The sequence below is a fragment of the Gavia stellata genome, chromosome 16, assembly GCF_030936135.1.
Source record: "Gavia stellata isolate bGavSte3 chromosome 16, bGavSte3.hap2, whole genome shotgun sequence".
Classification (NCBI taxonomy): Eukaryota; Metazoa; Chordata; class Aves; order Gaviiformes; family Gaviidae; genus Gavia; species Gavia stellata.
Window position 1 is genome coordinate 3,558,759 of NC_082609.1, and position 18,282 is coordinate 3,577,040.

The following is an 18,282-nucleotide window of genomic DNA, read 5'->3' on the forward strand; positions in this document are numbered from 1 at the left end:
TCTTTTTAAAACCATTAGTGTCTGCAACTGCATCTCAGTGAATATGCTAATTATAACATCAGTGAATTTAAATTAACTTAAATACTTACAAAACTGTGGACTGGCACTTACACTCCTGAATCTCCTCGGCGTTTCTGAAAATCCCAACTTCTCTAATTAGCAATTTCTGATGTGCCACATTCTTCATGTGTGGACATCCCAATTAAACCCACTGAACTCCTCATATGAGTTAGAGCAACAGACTGTAACTGAGTGGGATTTCTAATATGAAATAGGGTTTCTAACAGGAAGTAGCATCTCCAGTAAGGCAGTGAGCTGGGGAATCTTTTTCCTTGCGTTTTTAGGATGCTGGACTTCAGGAAGTACCACCCCTGAAAATCCTGGGCTCTTTATAAAATACTCTGAAGAAGAGGCGTCCACCTGCTTGACAAAAAGGACATTATGAACTGGTTAAAACAGATATAACGATCGTATACCATATTCTTATTCTTGTATCCACATGGAGATGGCTAAAATACATTAAAAATCTCCCATCAAAAAGCCTGCTATCTTCAAAACTGAAATGAATCCAACCACGCAACACTGCTGTATTCCTCTCTGTGCTTCCTCTCAGAGAGGATACATAAAAGCAAATCCTTCCAGCTGACTCATTCTGCTCTATAAACTATATTTGAGGTTTGAGAATAAGGGAATTAGCCTGGCTTGTTAAAAAGCTATTTACCTCCATCTTTATAGTTCAACACTGCCAGGATAACTACTGCAGTGTACTGTTATTATTATTACTAAGAAGAATAGTAATCAATATCTAACAGCATGAATGACAGCATACAGACAGGAACTGTCACTCCGCTCCACAATTCCAAACCTCCTCTACAGAATTTCCTAATAGTAGGTGGGCAATAACAGAATTTTATAAAAATACAGAACAAAATCTTTAGCGGGAGTTAATTACACGCTTGGAAAAAACCTAACACCATGTTGTGTGCTACATCTCTGAAGTTCCACATCTTTCTTTCCTGTTTTACAGCATCTTCTCCTGCACTGCTCCCGAGGGCTCCTCAGACAAGCCTTGCCACTGGTCATCACAGGAGCTCAGCGCCAACACTGCTGGACATTTCTCATATGGATAATACGGAAAATCATCTGCAGGGCAAATGGGCACAGGTTATCTAGGAATAACATAGATTACCGTCTTCTAGAGATTTATAAAAAAATTACAAATAGTCTTTTTGGTTTATACAATAGCAGTACTGTATTTAAAGATAAAACTTGCACTGCTTTCACTGAATCTGGAACCAGAGCTTAATGGTATCTTTGACCTTATATGTAGGCACATTACAGGTCACCATTTTAATGTAGCTTTTATATTATTATTTTCCTTTTGCTAATGTTGCATTGTATGCAAAAGTTCACGTGCAGGAGACTGCTTCTGTGCCAGCTGAATTACAGATGCCAAAAAACCAAACCAAAACAAAAAACTCCATATATTTCCATATGTGAGGTCTTCTAAAACCAGTTCAGGAGCCCTGTACCATCGTGTAGCCACATAATCTGTATAAACATCACCAGGGGTAGCTAATGTTCGAGCAAAGCCAAAATCACGAAGTTCAGTAATTCCACTTTGTGTAAACAAAATTCTCAAGTGTGACATCACGGTGTTATAACAAAGGAAAGAAAAAAAAACAGAAAAAGGAAAAAAAAACCACAAAAACCCCAAACCAAAACAGTTTAATAAGCAGCAGGTTCCGTTTGCTTTAAAAGTTCTCAAGGCATGAAAGCATGGACTGAAAAAACCCTCCTGCTACTTCAGAATTGACTCTGTGAGGCACAGAGTGCCCTCATTTCCCAAAGTCATCAATGTCCCGATACTACTACAATTAGCAACTGCTTAATGTAGGTGATGAGCAAGACAGCAGGATTTCTGCACAGTACCCCACCCATCAGCGGCAGGACGAACCAAAAGTGATTAAGAGGGATGAGACAGCAGGAAGGAGAAGGACGAGGTGGGAGCAGGGAAGGATAAACAAGCTACTGCAACAGCAGGGAAGACAGCTGCTAAGGCAGTTGCTTAATGCAGTGGGCTAGGTAAAGTACTAAATATTTTTAGCTTTTCAGCATTTCAGAGATGGGTCCAAACACTCTGCAGTAGTATGACTACTATCCAAATACTCCTCCGATCATCTAATCCGATGTCTCTTTCTTGTTTCAATTCTGCAGATCATTTCAAGCCAATTGGAAGTCTTAAACTACTATTATGAAACAAAACCTTTTTTCTCAATAAAGAATTAACACTTTTGATACCTGTATGACAAAACACTACAAAAAAAGAAAAGGTGTGATCCGAAACTGGTAACATTTTATTTCTGTTCGGTCTTTCAGGTGAGTTCTTAACACTGTCATTGTGAAGGTAGTAACTGGAAAAGGTATTTTTAGCATTTTTAAGCCTTTTGTTATCCAATCCACGGCAATAGTGCTGCAGCTTATCTAGAATTGTATGATTGATAAATTCGAACACCAAGTGAAGTCTTTTTTTTCTGCTTAAAAACATGAATCAGGTTGACAATATTCTCATGGTGAAATCGCTGTTGGTAAAAGAGGAAAACACACTTTCTACCATGGCTGTTTATTTCAATTCATATAAGCTTCCTCTTTAAAAGGCTGATAACAAGAACTATCATTTACTTAATTAAAGATTGACATTATTTTGAAAATATGCTAAAAGTCTTTGTTTCTGCTCCGTCAGCCTTCCTCCAATATTCAAACATATTTACCAAGTTATTTTTCACAGTGCATCTCCAGGCTCTACTAATACTGAACTAGTACTGCTGAGCCAGGAATACAGCAAAGAAACGAGCAGCTCTTCTCACTAGCTTAAAAAATACCTTCTTGAATGCGTTCTATTTATACTCTTAAATCAAAGATAAGAACTCACACATTGCAAGAATCACATTAAAAACATGTACCATTTCACATTAAGGTCCATTTACTATTTGATTTTGACATTACTATCTGTTGATAGTTTGAAACAGCTTTAGGTTAAAACCAAAGCTAGTTTTAACTCAGTACAAAAGCATCTGTCCTTTTAATAACCTTTTTTTTTTTTTTTTGTTTAAATTGAGGGCTACACTCTCCATGGTATCACATCTCCTTAATGCCACCAAGACCTAGGACGTCACTCTGCGTTTAGAGGTTACATACACTAACTTCGAGAGAAGTTGAGGGACCCATGTGGCAAAATGTGCCATTACACCTAATTAAACATTGATAAGAGCCAGATTTTTAAAACATCCAGTTACTGCAAAGAGTGGAAGTGAGCTGGATATTCAGCATCAAAGTAAGAATCCAAATTTATAACTTTGTAATTTGACTATGAGTTATTGTTCCAATGCTTTGCAGAAGTTCAGTTAAATCCGAGTAAGCTCATGTTGGAGCTGGTATCTCTGGCTAGGAGAAAATCCAACACGACCTACGTCCAGACTAAAATTCTTGCAGACCTTTCATGGACGTAGGTCTGAACTCCAATATTATCAGTGAGCTTTTAGGGAAGATCTCCCCGCTGCACCATAAGAAAATGCTGAAATATCTTTGCGAGGAAATATTTGTAGATAATCCCTCTTCTGTTTAGGGATGACGCAGCACTGGTAGAATAAACACACCGCCCCTTTTGTGGCCAATGCGCACGGAGGATCCTGGGAAGAGAGCCAAGGAAAAATGATGTCAATCCACAGCTGAGGAAAAAGGCCACCCGGGACAGGACAGCCGCAGGGCTGACCTTTCAATTGCAGAAGCAGGAGGGGAAGCCTTTCAGCCTGTTCTGCTTTCCCTCTTCTGTGCCGAGGACAGGCAAGGGCTCTGGTACAGAAGCACCCGCAGCACCAACACCCCAGCGGGGGTAATTAATAAGTCAGCAGAACTCACACGTATTCTTCCACTGCTTAAACAGGGTTTGCTTTTGTCAACGTCATTTCCAAACTTTGTCTCCAAATTTTAAATTTACTTTAGATGCTCATTTTAATTTGGCAGCAAAGTATTTTTGAAACAATTTGTTTTCACGCTATTTTGTGTGCAAAACAACCTGCAAGTCACCACATACATGGGTAACGATGCAGGTCTGATTTTCAAGCCATTTCCCTCTCATTTTACACATTTAAAGCTGCTAACCTGTAGAAACTTTACTTTTCACATTGCAGTTTTGTTAACAGATTTTTCCAATTTCTCACACAATATTTTAATGGCCACTGTCTGCCCCATGTCCTCGGGCTTGCACTTCACTGCTGTTCCTTAACTTCCCCTCCCACCCCATCAAGGATCTTGTACGCCTTCATCCGTTTTTATTTCTTCATGGAAGGGCAACAGTTTTAATTAATTTGAGGCACACACAGTTCTTTAAACACACTGTTTGAAGAGGAGTAACACCTGCAGACAGCAGCGCTCCCACTATCCTACACATTTCTGCAACCCCTTGAGGCTCCCAACCCCTCAGTCCGGTGGTTTTTGGACATATACAGGGACAGGCAAGAATCAGCTTCACACTCATGCACGTTCATAGACGCACCTCCAAACCCCACCTTTAAACGCATGCCATTTAAAATGCAGAATGAAAATTTTAAATAAACTAAACAAGGAGCCATCGTCTAGAATAAAAAGGTCCGGCCAGCGCGACTGGGAAGGGCCCGGATATCGGCGTTATCGCACTGTTCCAAAAAATAATGGTAGTTTTGAAAACGGCCCCGCCTGCGGCCTGGTCCCGGGGGCTGCGGAGCGGCGGGCCCCCAGCACCCGCTTCTCCTTGCGGCGAGCGCTGGCTTGAGGCCTCGGCTGCCGCGAGGCCTCGGCGCCGCCGCTCCGGAGGGACGACGGGCGAAGTGAGCTGGGCACCCCCGCCCCGGGGCCGGGCACCGGGGCCGCCCTCAGCCCCGCGTCCCGCCGGGCCTCGGAGCAGCGGCCGGGGCCGCCAGGCCCTGCTGCCATGGCAACGGGCGGGGCGGCGGCGTAGTGACGTCAGGCGCACGGCCCGGCGGGGCTCCGCCTCGCGCTCCCTCAGAGCGGCGTTTCCCGCCGGCGGGCGCGGAGGTCGGGAGAGTCGCTGCTCTCTCCTCAGCGGGAGTTGGTCCTTAAATGTGTCTTGCTCGGGCAGGCGCGGCCGCCTTTGCCTCCGCGGGTCGTGGCGTCAGGTAACGGAGGGCGTTCAGCAGCGCCGGGCTGGTGAAAGGGGTAACTGCTGCCCCCAGAGGCAGAACTGCCATCTCCCTGCTCCGGTCTTCGCAAAACCAAATAAAATTTGAGGGAATTCCTTTAGATTCTTGAAAAATCCTGAAGCAGGTGGCTGCGTTGGGATTGTGGAGAAGTGGAGTCACTTACAACAAATGTTAAATACCGTCTGGTTTAGTGGAGAGAGGGAGGCAGATGTGGTAGCTCTGGGGTTTTGTCACGCTTATAGCTCCTGTAGGTGGTATGCCCGTAAGTAAATAAGAGCACACTTCATTGAAATACAGTCAAAGAATAATCATCGACAGTCGCCTGTCAACATAAGAGGATAGGTTGAGTAGGTCCACACAGGGAATTTTTTTCTGAGTCTGGTATTTTTCTTGAAAACTTGAAATGGGGTTGGAGGCGGTAACAGGCACGGAGGGGGCTCAGGGTCTCTGGAAGATGGGCTAGGAATCAGGGTACATTGAAGTAACTCTCTTAAATCGATAAGCTGTGGGGGTTCAGAGGCTGCTTCTAGCTCTGTTGTGGTGTGCTCCTTAATTAAGGTGCTCCTTAATTCTTCTCTTTACTGTGGCTCCATTTACGTGCTCCTGTATTGGAGCTTAGAATGAGCAAATCAATCATTTCTTTGCCACATGACCTGGTGGATTATTCTTGTTCCCGAGTGCTTCGGGAAGAAGGATCGCCTCTCCTCAGTGGCTGCTGCAATGAAGGAACAAAAACAGTTTCTAACAGGTGACTTGGCTTATTCATTTCCCTAATTTTGGAGTCTTGGGCTTGGCTGATGTTAATATAAATAACTCTTCCCAGGGGGACACTCCAGCATGAGTGACCTGAAAAAAAAAAAAGTCATTAGGAGGATGGATTGTTTTAACAAACAGAAAATTCTGCAAGTAGTTTGCTTTCACTGTTACTTTTCAAGCTCATCTTATGATGGGACAAAGTTACCTTAGAAATGTTTTGGTTTTGCAAAATGCTGCACAAATATGTAGTGTTTACTCAAGATTAATGTAGAATGACTGTGCTGCAAAATGTTACCCTTTTATTTAAGGTAATCCCCTATCAAATATAATTTAAAAAAAATAGGGATAAAAATTAAACTTGAAACAACTTTCTGATCAGGAAGTTGTTATATCTATTTCAGTACTATACAAGAAGATTGTAGAAGGAAAACATTAATTCATGTTCTAGACTGCGCACTGTGTAAGGATTTTTCCCAAGTTTTTAAGCACTGTTATAGTGGATATTTTAATGGTTGCACAGGAAAAAAACCTCCAGACACCAAATTAAAACGTTAGTTCTGAAATTGTTTCCACCTGGCTCTGGAAGTCAGTGAGTTACAAGTATATGATAAATGGAAAACCTTTAAACTATAATGCCCGTAGTGAAATTAAACAGTAGTGGCAGTGTTGCATTTAAATTCATTAAGCAAGGAAGTACTGGAAATAATTATTAGCAGATTAAGTCTGCACTAAATAACTGCTTTAGATTTATATTTTGAGACATACTAAACCACCTTAGCAAGGGCAGAGCTTCTCTATCGTTACGGTGGAACTGATTTTTTTGAAACTAGCTTAGGATACAGTTAACTTCATTTTAAAACCTACACGTGCCATACAATCAACAGAACAGAAATTGCAGCTGGTTCTTCAGAGGAAAAAAAATAAAATAAGGCTATCAATTTATTAATAACACTACGAGCCACACCTGCGTACCTGCCAGGTAGGACTAAAAAGAAAACGTTCCATTAGAGAACGACAAGGCACTGTTCCCCGCTGGTATCAGAGGAAAAGAAATATTGTTGCTCTTGAGGTGTTGAAAAAGTTCCCGAGACAGGTGGAAGCAACATAGGGTTTCAGTTTTAACTCTTGTTTGGTGCCCAATGTTTGGGTTTTGATTTGTTTTTTTTTGTTTTTCCTCTGTGCAGGCAGTGAGTGTTGCCCTGCAGAGGAGCTCTGAGTGTGGGGGGCATTGAGCTTCAAAGGGTAGAGAGCTGCTGGTCGGGTAGGGGACGGGCGATCGCAGCAGAGCACGTGTTAATAGCGAAATAATGAATGTTGTTAAACCGATGTTAATTATTTATACAGGTCCAAGCTTGCACTTGTTTGTCACACTGCCTTCTCCCTTACCAATTAGCTGGAGCTAAATATAGACTGTATAAAGCTAAAGGAGCAGCAGTGGAATGTAAAATTAAAGCGTGTGTGCGATGGGAGGAGGAGGAGGAGGAAAATCCATAAGGGAGGACTGCTTGACGGGAACCATTTCCCACTGGAGTGAGGAATAATGTTTTAGTGGCTGGAGAATGATCATTTCTTATTACCAAGCCTCTTTGAAAAGCTTGCTGCCTTGCAGTGTCAGGCTTTACATGAATTCTTCTGCTTGTATCTCACTTTTAGCATCTGAGTATTGTCACTGAGGTGGGACATTGGGTTAAACAGCGTTCAGAGAGAAAGTCCTCGCAGGTGTAAAATCCTGAGCTGTGTGAGGTACTGGTTCGGAGCAGCACTCGGGTCAGTCTGTGTCTCAAGTAACCCGTGCCAGCGGAGCTGCTGCAGCGCGGGCTTGGCACGAACTTTGGCAAAAAGCAGTTATGAGCTTTGTGCTGTGTCAAACCCAAGATTAATGCTCTTCGAGCATGCGGATAGCCAGAGGTGAAACAAAAGGGCAGAGGGTGAGTATGGTGTTTGCTTCTGTCGCTTCATTCTGAGTCCCGTGATGTTTTGACCTCCTTAAAATCATCTGAAAGAAAACCAAGGAGGGACATGCAATCACACAACTCCAAGTTCTGGGGCTGACTTCCAAGGCTCCACGAAGGAATTAGGTCATGACTTCAAAGAGATCTGCTGGAATCTGTTGGCGTGTTGGGATTAAAAAAACCCATTAACATCGCTTCCCTGGTTCCCCCCTACCTTCCTTCAGAGCACAAGCCAACTGGGTACAAATATTTTTCTAAAATGATTTCTGAGTATATCTATCTGCTCTTATGCCAGCCTTGTCAGGTAGTTTAAATTAGCCGTTGACCCCTCAGCCCCCTGATGTATTTCTGGGCCGTGCCCACCCTCAGCCGTGCTTCCCGGGCTGGAGGGGCTCTGCGCCGCGGGCGCCCTGGCTCCTTGCACCACCTCAAGTCTCTTCAGCAGCTCCACATTAAAAGCAGAGCTTGCTGTTTCTCCCCTGCTAAAAACTGCTTTGTTCAAGCCCAAAACTGTAATTTTAAAACACAAAACCAGCTTTTTTGTTTTTCTTTTGGATGAAAAAGATATCTTCCGCGGGGGTGAGGCAGTTCTGGTGACCAGACTGACGGAGCCGGGCACTACAGCGTCCAATCCTGCCGCCTTTTCCCGCTGGCCCTTCCAAAACGCCTCTCCGCGCGGAGGAAGCGCGGGGCGGCCGACCGGAGCTCCGCGGGCGCGGAGCCGCGCGCAGGCGCCTCCCCCCGCGGTGGGCCGGGTCCCGTCCCCCCCGCGCCGCCCGCGACGTCGTCCGGCCCAGCGGCGCGGCCCGCCCCCCGCGGAGGGAGACGCCATTGCGGGTTGTTTGTGCAGGCGGCGGAGGGAGGCGGCGCCGCGGCGGCGGACTCTCCCCGCGGCGATCATGTCCACCCCGGCGCGGCGCAGGCTGATGCGCGACTTCAAGAGGTGAGCGGGACCCCCGGCCCCGGCGCCCTGCGGGGAGCGGGCGCCCCGCCCGGGGGCCGGGGCCGGCCTGGCAGCGGGGGAAGTGCCGCCAGGCTGCGGGCCTGACCCGGCCGTTTGCGGGGCCGGGGCTCGGGTTCGCTGAGCTGTCCCGGCGAGGGGACGGGGGGGCTGTCCCCGCGGGCAGCGGCACAGCGAGGAGCCGCAGCGGGCTGCGCGGGGGCGGCGGGTCCCGGTCCGTCCCTCCGGCCCCGCTCCTTTGTGCCGGGGACGGGAGCTGGCGCGGAGCCCCCCGTCCCCCGGGCCCTCCCCCGGTGGGTGCCGCCGGGCGGCGGGGCAGGAGCGCGCTCCGAGCCAGCGGCTTCGCCCGTTCCCCCCCTTGGGAAGCGGGGGTGGGAAGTGCCGTGGGGAGCCTTCCGGGGAGACCGCCCCGCCGGGTGCCGGGGGTAAGGGGGGGGGTCCCGCCGGGCAGGGCCGGCTTTGTTTGCGCTGGGCGCCGCGGCCCCGGCCCCCGCCTCGCCCGTGCGCCGACGGCTGGGGGCGTCTGAGGATAAAAGTTGAAGCGGTGCCTTCAAAACAAGGGCAGCCCCCGGCCTCCCCGCCTGCGTGGGACGGGCCCGGGTCAGGGGAGCCGCCCCAGGACTGGCACCCGACCGGCGCGGGGGCTGGGGCGGTGAGGTGGGGGTTCGTCGGGCGGGTGTCCGGCCGCTGAGCGAGCGAGGGGTTTGGGACTGTTGAGGGAAGGGTCAGGTGCTGTGGTGGCGGTGGGCTGTCGGGTTAGATGTGGGTATCTTACAGGTGCCCTTGCCCTGGAAGGGCCCGCCGGTGCAGAGCTGGCCGAGGCTGAATGTTTGTGCCGTGCTTCCCGCACCCCCTCCCGTTCCTCGCACAAGCTTTTGAATACCTAAGGTGTCTGGCCCAGTTTTCTGAACAGACCAGCCTTTAGATGCGTTTGTGGCTTGTTGGGCTGACGGTCTCCAAAAAATAAGTACAATTCGGGACGGACATCTAAAAATTAAGTGCAAAGAATTAGCAAACACTTCGTTTGTCTGTATGTCATAAAACAGCAAAATGCACTTTAATGTTTTTTATGCTATTCTGTCGAAGGTTTTCAATCCTGAGGAATCTTTTGTATAATATATACAAACTGCTAAAGAAGCAGTTATTAGTTGTACTCTTTTAAATGTTAATGACTGAATCACAGACTCTAGAGTAATTTATTTCCAGTTTGACATATAAACACACTTATAACAGGCTGTGGGAAAAGGTGGGGGGTTCTTTTGTAAGCTTTACAATATGTCGTATGATTTCTCTGGGCTGGAGTGGCTCATAAGTTGTTGGAGGTGAGTCAGCTTTGATAGTGTCCCTTTTTTTAGCATAGCTATGTTATACCAGTACCTGAAAATACATCAGTAAACAGTTGACGCGTATTGTAGTTGCTTTACGTGACTGCATGTAAAGCTATGGTGGTAAAAGCCTGACTTGTGAATCTACAAAAAGGTGGATGTTTTGGAGATGTGGAGCCTACATCTTCTGTTGTATTTGGGTGTTGGTGTTTGCTAAGCGGGTGTTGCTTGATTCCCGTTCAAATCAAAACAGGATATTCAGTCTTTTTTATTGTATTTGGTTACACAGATTACATGAATCAGGGATTTTTTCAGGGTGAGGAACTAAGTAATTTTTGAGGATTGCAATCAGACCTGTTTTTTATGATTTTATAATCTTAGAAGGACTGGTTTAATAATCTTGAAATTTAAGGTGGAGAGAAGACTTTAAAGTTGTGGAAAAGTATAACCAAGTAAACACAAAGTAAATCAAATTTACTTACCAAATATATGACAACTTTGATACCCCAAAACTTACGGAACTTTTTCATGTAATTTTTTTTTACTTTTCCCTACCCTAAGTAGTATTTTTGTTTAACCTTATGTTACTTGTACCTCATACTGAAAAAGCAGACCATGTGCTGTCAACTTGTATTCACTTTATTGAATATAAACTCCTTTTGCATACTGTGATTATCGAGAGCATTGAAGAGAGAATAGCTCAACAGATTTTGGTCTCCTCTAATTTGTTTGACTAAACCAACAGAAAAATAAATTGTTTTGGGGTTTTTTTTTTCCTGTTAGAAAAGGGGCTACAAATACTACCTTTTCCCTAGTGTTTAAGATTTCCAGGCACTTTTTGCATCAGTCTAATTTCCAGTCCTTGCCAGAACCTTCTGTAGTTAGACCCTTTGACAGCAGGGTGCACGTAAGCTTTTTAAATTAATCTAAAAACCAAAGCCATCCTTCAGATGCATTTGTCAGGCCGAATGCTTAGGCATTACTGTTGGCTTGCAGCCTGGCTGTCACGTAGGAAGTTCCCGTTCCTGCTCTCCCTGACCAAAATAGTAGGTGGTTTATGCTCTTGATACTAAGCTGTCTGAACTGCGTGTGCTCGGAGAGCAAGGATGTAAACACAAGAGTTCAGAGGGGATCTGAGCCGCACATGGAGCGAGCTGTGCTTCTGGGCTGTCTCTGTAGGGCAGCGCCATTGCTCAGCATCCATGTACCCGTGCAGTTTTATCGCAGACTTAACGCAGTGCGAGTGCAGGAGAATGCACTGGCTGTATACCAGTGTCAGCTTGGAATAACGCTGCATTTACACACCGACATTTAGTTAGAGTTTGTCCCTTGGCCTGCAGGGCTTTTGGTGGCGACTTGCTCATACGAGTGTACTGTGATGTCCTCAAACCTCATGTTAACGCTAAAGAATTGCTTTTGAAGCAAGGGCAGTCGCTTCATTTTCTTCATTCTTGCATAACTTAAGAGGCTGAATAGGCAGGGTGGGGAGGGGCTGTCACTGAAGGGTTTGATCGGGCATATTGCTCATCAGGTGATTGGGGCTTGCTGCTTTACGTTGTTCACGGTCTTAGGTGATCTTTAAGCAGAGACATTGGTATACAGAAGGATGGGCAGAAGAAGGGTATCTCGATCATATTCTTTGGTTGCGATATATATATTCTGTATCATCCAGGTTTATGTGGCTTTCAGTGAGTAACGTGCTTTTCCCTAGTCCAAGGATTAAGGAACTAAAAAGAATTTACAATGCTTCCATCATTACTTTAGGGATAAAGACGTTTGTTGAACTGGTAAGAGGGAGCAGTTACACAAGTTTTCCCCTTGCCCCCTTTTGAAGCAGTTGGTTTGCCAGTCAAAATAGACTTATACCAAATTTAGCCACGTCGCGCAGGCGGATCTGGGAATGTGGGAAAAGCTCCGCTGACAGTCCCTTGCCCTTAGTCCCCGCAAGTGTGCTGTGTAAGTGTCACTGGCTGTTTTTCAGCTCCCGTTCGCAATTTGTTCTTTTCATTGTGGCGGCCAGCAGCAATTGCTCTTTCATAGTTCACTATGTAGTACTGTAAATCCCAGCTGTACGTAGTGCTTTAAATTATTCTTACAGTTAATGCTTTGCTCCCTGCGCACTTAATCTAACCTGTTGGGCCATTGTAGTGTGTTGATGTAATGTATCAGAAAATCTTGATGTGCATTGTCTTGTAGGTGTGTCTTTTGGAATATTGATAATCTGCGTGTAATGCTTTGTGTTTTCTCTGATTTGGAACGAGAAAATATTTACAAAATCTGGATATTACTGTTAAATTATACTTGCAGGTGGAAGTATTTCATTTATGCAAGGCTTGTCATTCTATATTTGTAATTCTTAGATTGCAAGAAGACCCTCCTGTGGGTGTCAGTGGTGCACCATCTGAGAATAATATAATGCAATGGAATGCAGTTATATTTGGGTAAGAGTTTTTGATCAATATAAAATTCTATACCAAAGGGCTAAATATAACAAAACCCGGGGTTTGTTTTTACAGTTATTCTCTTTTTATGTACATAAAGTCAGGAAACTTAGAAAAATGACCAAGTGTGCTGTTGCGGTAAAAATCTGTTTTCAGGAGTAATACAGAATGCGTAGGAAAGAAAAAATTTAAAATTTGTTCATCTTTTTTGTTGAATAAGGTTTGCATACGGCTTCATAAATAGCTTAGACTGTGTAGGAGTTGGGTTATAAAAAAGCTGGCTTCCTCTTTAAAGTACATAAGAGCCGCCTGTTCTCGGCCATTAAATCCAGATGTATTAGCAGTGATTGGATTGATTCCCAGTAGAACGAGGTACAGGTTCTGTCTAGGAAGTTACATTACATATCCTACAGAACAGGAACTGGCTTAGTATCCTTTCATAAAACTGAAGTACGCTTGCTAGTAATTTGCTCATTAATTCCAATCTAGTCACGTAATGGCATATGTATTGTTTGGGATGATGATAAAGTAGGTATCTTGGCTAGCAGACTGACTATGGGAAAGTGTCTTAGATACGACAAAGCTCTTAGAGGTTGCCTCTGGATACTTCTCTGAGAATATTTAATTTATTTAATATAATTAATAATATTGCCTCTACCTATATCTTGGGGAGGATGAGGAAGAAGATATAAATGTATTGTGCCTGTTCAGAAGTAGGTAATGATCATTTTTAACTGGAGTTTATTTTTAAAACCTTTCAGGCCGGAAGGGACACCTTTTGAAGATGGTAAGCTGCTAACTTTTATATCTGTCATTCTTATAAATATTGCCAGTATTAATATTGTTCTGCTTTGAAAAAATAATAGATGTTATCTGTATATAATTTGGAACAAACTAAGCAAGCAAGTGAAGGAGTAAGGTCTTGTTGGCCGTAAAAATACGTATTTTGATGTAAGCAGTGTCTTGTTATAGTGGTTGATGGTTAGAAAGCTATGAAGCAATGCTTCTATCAAGACTTGTTTATACATCTACACTAGAGCTTTTAGTGGGGGAAGTTGGTCTAATGCTGCCAGATGTGTTTTCACATCTCCATAGTTGAGCACACTCTCTTGTTGAGCTTTTCTGGTTTCATCTTTGTGGCATGTTTGATTCATCTCTGTTCTCCTAATGAAGAACAGGTGAAAAATCTTGAATTGTTCTGAATATAGAACTCAGTGAGGGGGAGGGAATACTGAATTTGTACATAAACATGAAAGTTGGTGTGTAATGAACCCCCCTTAGGCATATGAGGAATAATGAGTTTAATAATTATAGTATTATTGCAGTAATCGGCAGCAGATGGGTTTTTCTCTGTGTTGGGTTGGAGGAGTTACAGTAAATTATTCAGTGATCCATAATAAAGGTTTTCAGTGAATCAGTCATGAGCTCCAAAGACTGAGATTGCTGATTATGAAATTCCAGTGTTTCTTTGCTGGCACCACAGTGCCTTCTTAATGAAACGCCTTAAAGTCACTGAAGTCCATGGAACCGGCACACTGGGTCACAGAAAAAGGGGAGGGCAGTGGGATAATTGATGATGGATCTAGCTGCCTGCGCCATGTACACAGCGAGTCTCCAAGCTCCTGCCTAGCTGCTGCTGCTGGGTTTATTACTGTCACTAAGTATTAGTTCCATAGTTCCATTACCACTTGAAATACATGAAAAGAAGCCAGAGTCAGTGCTGTTTGTTTATATAATGGTGAGAAGAAATACTGATCATGGAGCACATAAATGAACTTATGTTGTATATGTTCCTGGAGGTGTTCTTTTGTTGTCATTTACCTGATTGTATTTATGTTTGTTTGGACAGGTACTTTTAAACTAGTAATAGAATTTTCTGAAGAATATCCAAATAAGCCTCCAACTGTTAGGTTTTTATCAAAAATGTTCCATCCAAATGGTAAGTAATTTTTATTTAGCCATAATACCCATTAAATATTACAGCGTGGTCATGTAGTCTGCGAAGCTCCAGAATGCTTCACAGCTCTCCATCTCTCTTGCCACCTCCTAAGTAGATGTCTAGAATAGCAACTGCTTGATGAAAAATTAAGAATTATGCTATTAAGCAGCTATCTGTCTCTTTCTAATCAATATATAGCCTCAGTAGCAAAGCCTATGAGCATTTTCAGCAGCAGCTGCATTTAGCTTGGCTTAAAGAAGCAGTTCTGGTTGCCGATTCCTGCCCCCTTCCATTTAACAGCAATGCTGTATGTGCAGCCACGCCGTGAATTGGAGTAGGGAGCTGATTGAGCCAAATCTTACTTCTGTCAGGCGAGATTTCAGCCAAGTCTGTGCCTTCGTTTGGTTCGCTGTCCCAACCAGTACTAGCACGAGGAAGAAGGTGAGAACACACAGTCGTAGGGGAGTGCAGAGGAGGAGGCTGACCCAAACTCAGTGATGAGGGCAGCATTATGAGAGAGTGCCATGGTTCCTGCTCCAGCACTTGATAGGTTTTATCCAGTTACTCTTGCATGCAGAAAACCCAAACCATGCCTTTTGCTTTCCCAAGCACCTCTGTAACAAAGGGGGGTATGGATTCCATTTGAGGCTTTAAGCATAAGCCCATTCCAGCATTTCTTGCAGCTTGAGCCCTCCTTGAACAGAGGTGACCTTGGCTTCAGTTCTGTGACATTTTAGACAGTGCTGTCTAACCATTCAGCTGTCACATAATATGCAGGCCAGTATGCCTCTGGTAGGGTTTTTGTAATTTGTTGCTTTTTATTGGCATGAACAAGGTAGAAGACTAGGGCGTAGGAGTTTGAGTGGCAAGTCTCAGTTTCGTACAGACTCGCATATTAAGACTACTGATAGGTATCCAGCAGAAGTAGGACTTCAGGCACGCTTTCCAGTATTTTCTATTGTCTGCCTTGGTGTGCCTCATAGTGAGGGTAGAGTATGTGAAAAGGGGGCGAGGACTCCCGCTGTTCAGTGCGTGATGGCTGTGAGATTCTCGGCTGGCGCAGTGGATTCCGCTTCTGCGGTAAATGTCTCGCTGCTCTCTGGGAGGCCTCACCTCTGTGTGTATCTGGGCCAGTCACGCAAGAGGAGCAAGGAACCAAGTCTACCAGTCCTGTGCTAACGCCATAATCTTTAGACCTTCCTTCTTTTCCTCTTAAGTGTTATATTACTGGAAGTAAAAGATCTCCTTCAAAATACAAGGTGTCAAACTACAGGAGATTGTGGGATGTGACAGCTGTCCTCTTTCCTAAAGCATTAATTTAAGTCCCAGTCTGAGTTGGAACAGTAACTCTGCCTTGAACAGTATGTAATGAACAAACTATAGATTAAATCTGAGTTTCTAAATGTTATCTATGTTGTATTTACAGTGTATGCGGATGGTAGCATATGTTTAGATATTCTTCAGAATCGCTGGAGTCCAACATATGATGTTTCATCTATTTTAACTTCAATTCAGGTAACTTTACATCTATTCTAGCAAATAATTTTGTTGTTACTAGTCTCTATTCCAGACTATGCAGCTCAGTGATGAGGCTAGCCAGGTATCTATATTGAGGGGGACTTCAAATACTTGTGAGATAAGCAGTAGCTTTTTAGATCAAATAAAGGCTAAGGTGCTGACCTATGTAATTACTAATTTTGAGCTGCCGTTATATTTTTTTTTTTTACAGGAAACCAGTTCCTGATTCCGATTCCTTTTTAACTGTTTTTAGTCAAGATAGGTCATCAGATGTAGAAATTTGCCCAGTGTTTGAAGCACTAACCTTTATCCTGAAGCCTTGCCCTACGAAGTCCTCAAGGAGACAATACTGCTGAAACCTACTTTTACTTGGAATAAGTAAAAATGGCCTGGCACAGCAAAAATGCACATTTTCTTTTCCCCTGCGTGATTGTTTTTGGTTTTCTACAGTGAAGTTTTGTAGGAGGCCTTGTAAGCCCCTCTTTAGTCCTGAATGCCAATAGTAATGTAATTACCAAATAATCAACTAGCATCATACTGCTAACTGGCACAAATGACCGTGTGTCTGTTAGGTTTGTGAACCTAGAAGTGTACCGGTGCTAATGTTTTTGCAATGTATAATTTGAGGTTCATCAGTGTAATTATGGGTGCCTAACCATGAAGTTTTAACTGTTGGGTTTTTTTTTCAATTGGGCTCTTCTGAGTCATGTCTGCCTCCTGAAACACTTGTGATTTGAAAGCTGTAAGTTGATTTCTCCCTGATTTAAAATGTGTTGGTTTATCTCATGTTTGGTTTTCTCCTTTTTACAGTCTCTGCTCGATGAACCTAATCCAAACAGTCCAGCAAACAGTCAGGCGGCACAACTCTATCAGGAGAACAAACGTGAATATGAGAAAAGAGTTTCAGCTATTGTCGAACAAAGTTGGAATGATTCGTAACAGCTGCTTTGCTAGTCTCCATCCTCATAATCATTATGTACAATTTAACTCTCAATAGAAAGGCTGCCAGAAATTTCAAGTGCCACAGTTCTAAGAATTTGCATAAAAACTCATTTGCAAACAGAATTAAGCCCTCCAGTTTAGGAAACTCAAAAGCTTGTGTATCTTGATTAACGTACTTTTTATTGCATGGTATGAACTAAGTTATTGCTACATAAATTTGTAATATATCCTGTTTGTATTTTTTTTCCAAGTGTATAATGTTGGTGTGGAGTTTTCATGACAGAATATACACATTTTGTAAATCTGTACTTTTTCAAATATTGAATGCCTTATTTTTGAATTCTTTAGATTTTTAAATTGGAGAAAAGCACTTAACAAAGTTTTTATATATAAGTATTTCATGTAAAACTGTTAAATACATAACCTTAGTGCAAGACATTCTGCTCTCACTCTGTATCTCTTTCAAAGGGCTTGTTTTCAGTTCCTTTTTCCTTTTGGTACCTGCTAATGACACCATGCACTTTACAAACAGAAAAGTTAATCCATGATGTAACAGTCTTCACTGGATGTCTCTGCTTCTGCACCAGAGCTTGACTTGATTCTGTATGTCCTCAGTTGTATGAGGAAGAGAAGCGTTGGTAGCTGCCAGCTTACAAATGGGGAAACAGATGTAACTATTTCGCTAAAAGTCCCGCTTTAAACCAGCGACAGAATTGCAAACAGGACCTGGGTGGCCAGGCTTGATGATAATGTATTCTAATAACTTGTATTTTTTCAGGGAGATTGTATTTTACCAAGTTGTAAAATGTTGTCATCTAAATCTGTCCTATATTCACATACCGATACTGTAATACAGTTTTGAGTATCTTCTAATAACTAAAGAGGTGTCCCATTAGTTTCCCTTGGGGGTAGGGAAAAAATTAATCACCTACAGAAGAAGCCATGCCTACAGATTTCGTGGAGTTATTCTTTGGGACTTGGCTGTGTACCGCCTGCTCAGGTCTCGAGTCGGTATCACCGAGGTGCCAGACATTCTTAAATTGCCAGTTTTAAGGAGGTTTGGTTTTGTTTTTGTAAATGTTGATGTGGTAATTTCTTACAGTATTCCGTAAGCCAGCCTGGATGACTACAGGGAAGAATTAGGCCTTTTTTTTTTTTTTTTTCCTCCCAGTGGCAAAATTGTAACCCCTTTGTCATCATTTCTACCAGCATGACGTGTATTAAACCCCCCAGCTCCCATAACAAAATAC

The 18,282-nt window shown here is 43.6% G+C and overlaps 2 protein-coding genes across 4 annotated transcripts; one reads left to right on the forward strand and one right to left on the reverse strand.

The window, feature by feature from the left end:
- Positions 1–1,233: 1,233 nt before the first annotated feature.
- Positions 1,234–4,971, reverse strand: CDKL3 (cyclin dependent kinase like 3). The gene is given in 5 exon segments (XM_059825572.1): positions 1,234–1,637; positions 2,355–2,524; positions 2,526–2,582; positions 4,162–4,291; positions 4,742–4,971. Coding segments are annotated over 5 exon segments (840 nt in total). The 3' UTR covers positions 1,234–1,384.
- Positions 4,972–5,118: 147 nt separating this feature from the next.
- Positions 5,119–17,468, forward strand: UBE2B (ubiquitin conjugating enzyme E2 B). Of its 3 annotated transcripts, none has more exons than XM_059825236.1 (6): positions 5,119–5,174; positions 12,553–12,633; positions 13,395–13,420; positions 14,483–14,572; positions 15,999–16,087; positions 16,901–17,468. In XM_059825236.1, the coding sequence occupies exons 1-6, from the start codon at positions 5,119–5,121 to the stop codon at positions 17,027–17,029; spliced, it is 471 nt and encodes a 156-aa protein (XP_059681219.1). In that variant the 3' UTR covers positions 17,030–17,468. The 3 variants fall into 3 exon arrangements, with proteins under 3 accessions (XP_059681219.1, XP_059681218.1, XP_059681220.1); XM_059825235.1 differs by lacking the exon at positions 5,119–5,174 and adding an exon at positions 8,780–8,849; XM_059825237.1 differs by lacking the exons at positions 5,119–5,174; positions 14,483–14,572 and adding an exon at positions 8,780–8,849.
- Positions 17,469–18,282: the final 814 nt, after the last annotated feature.

Excerpts from the sequence above, each read along its gene's own strand:
- UBE2B (XM_059825236.1), top strand. The coding sequence starts at position 5,119 with ATGTGTCTTGCTCGGGCAGGCGCGGCCGCCTTTGCCTCCGCGGGTCGT. Across the intron at positions 12,634-13,394 it reads TGGAATGCAGTTATATTTGG|GCCGGAAGGGACACCTTTTG; the intron begins GTAAGAGTTTTT and ends AAAACCTTTCAG. Across the intron at positions 14,573-15,998 it reads AAAAATGTTCCATCCAAATG|TGTATGCGGATGGTAGCATA; the intron begins GTAAGTAATTTT and ends TTGTATTTACAG.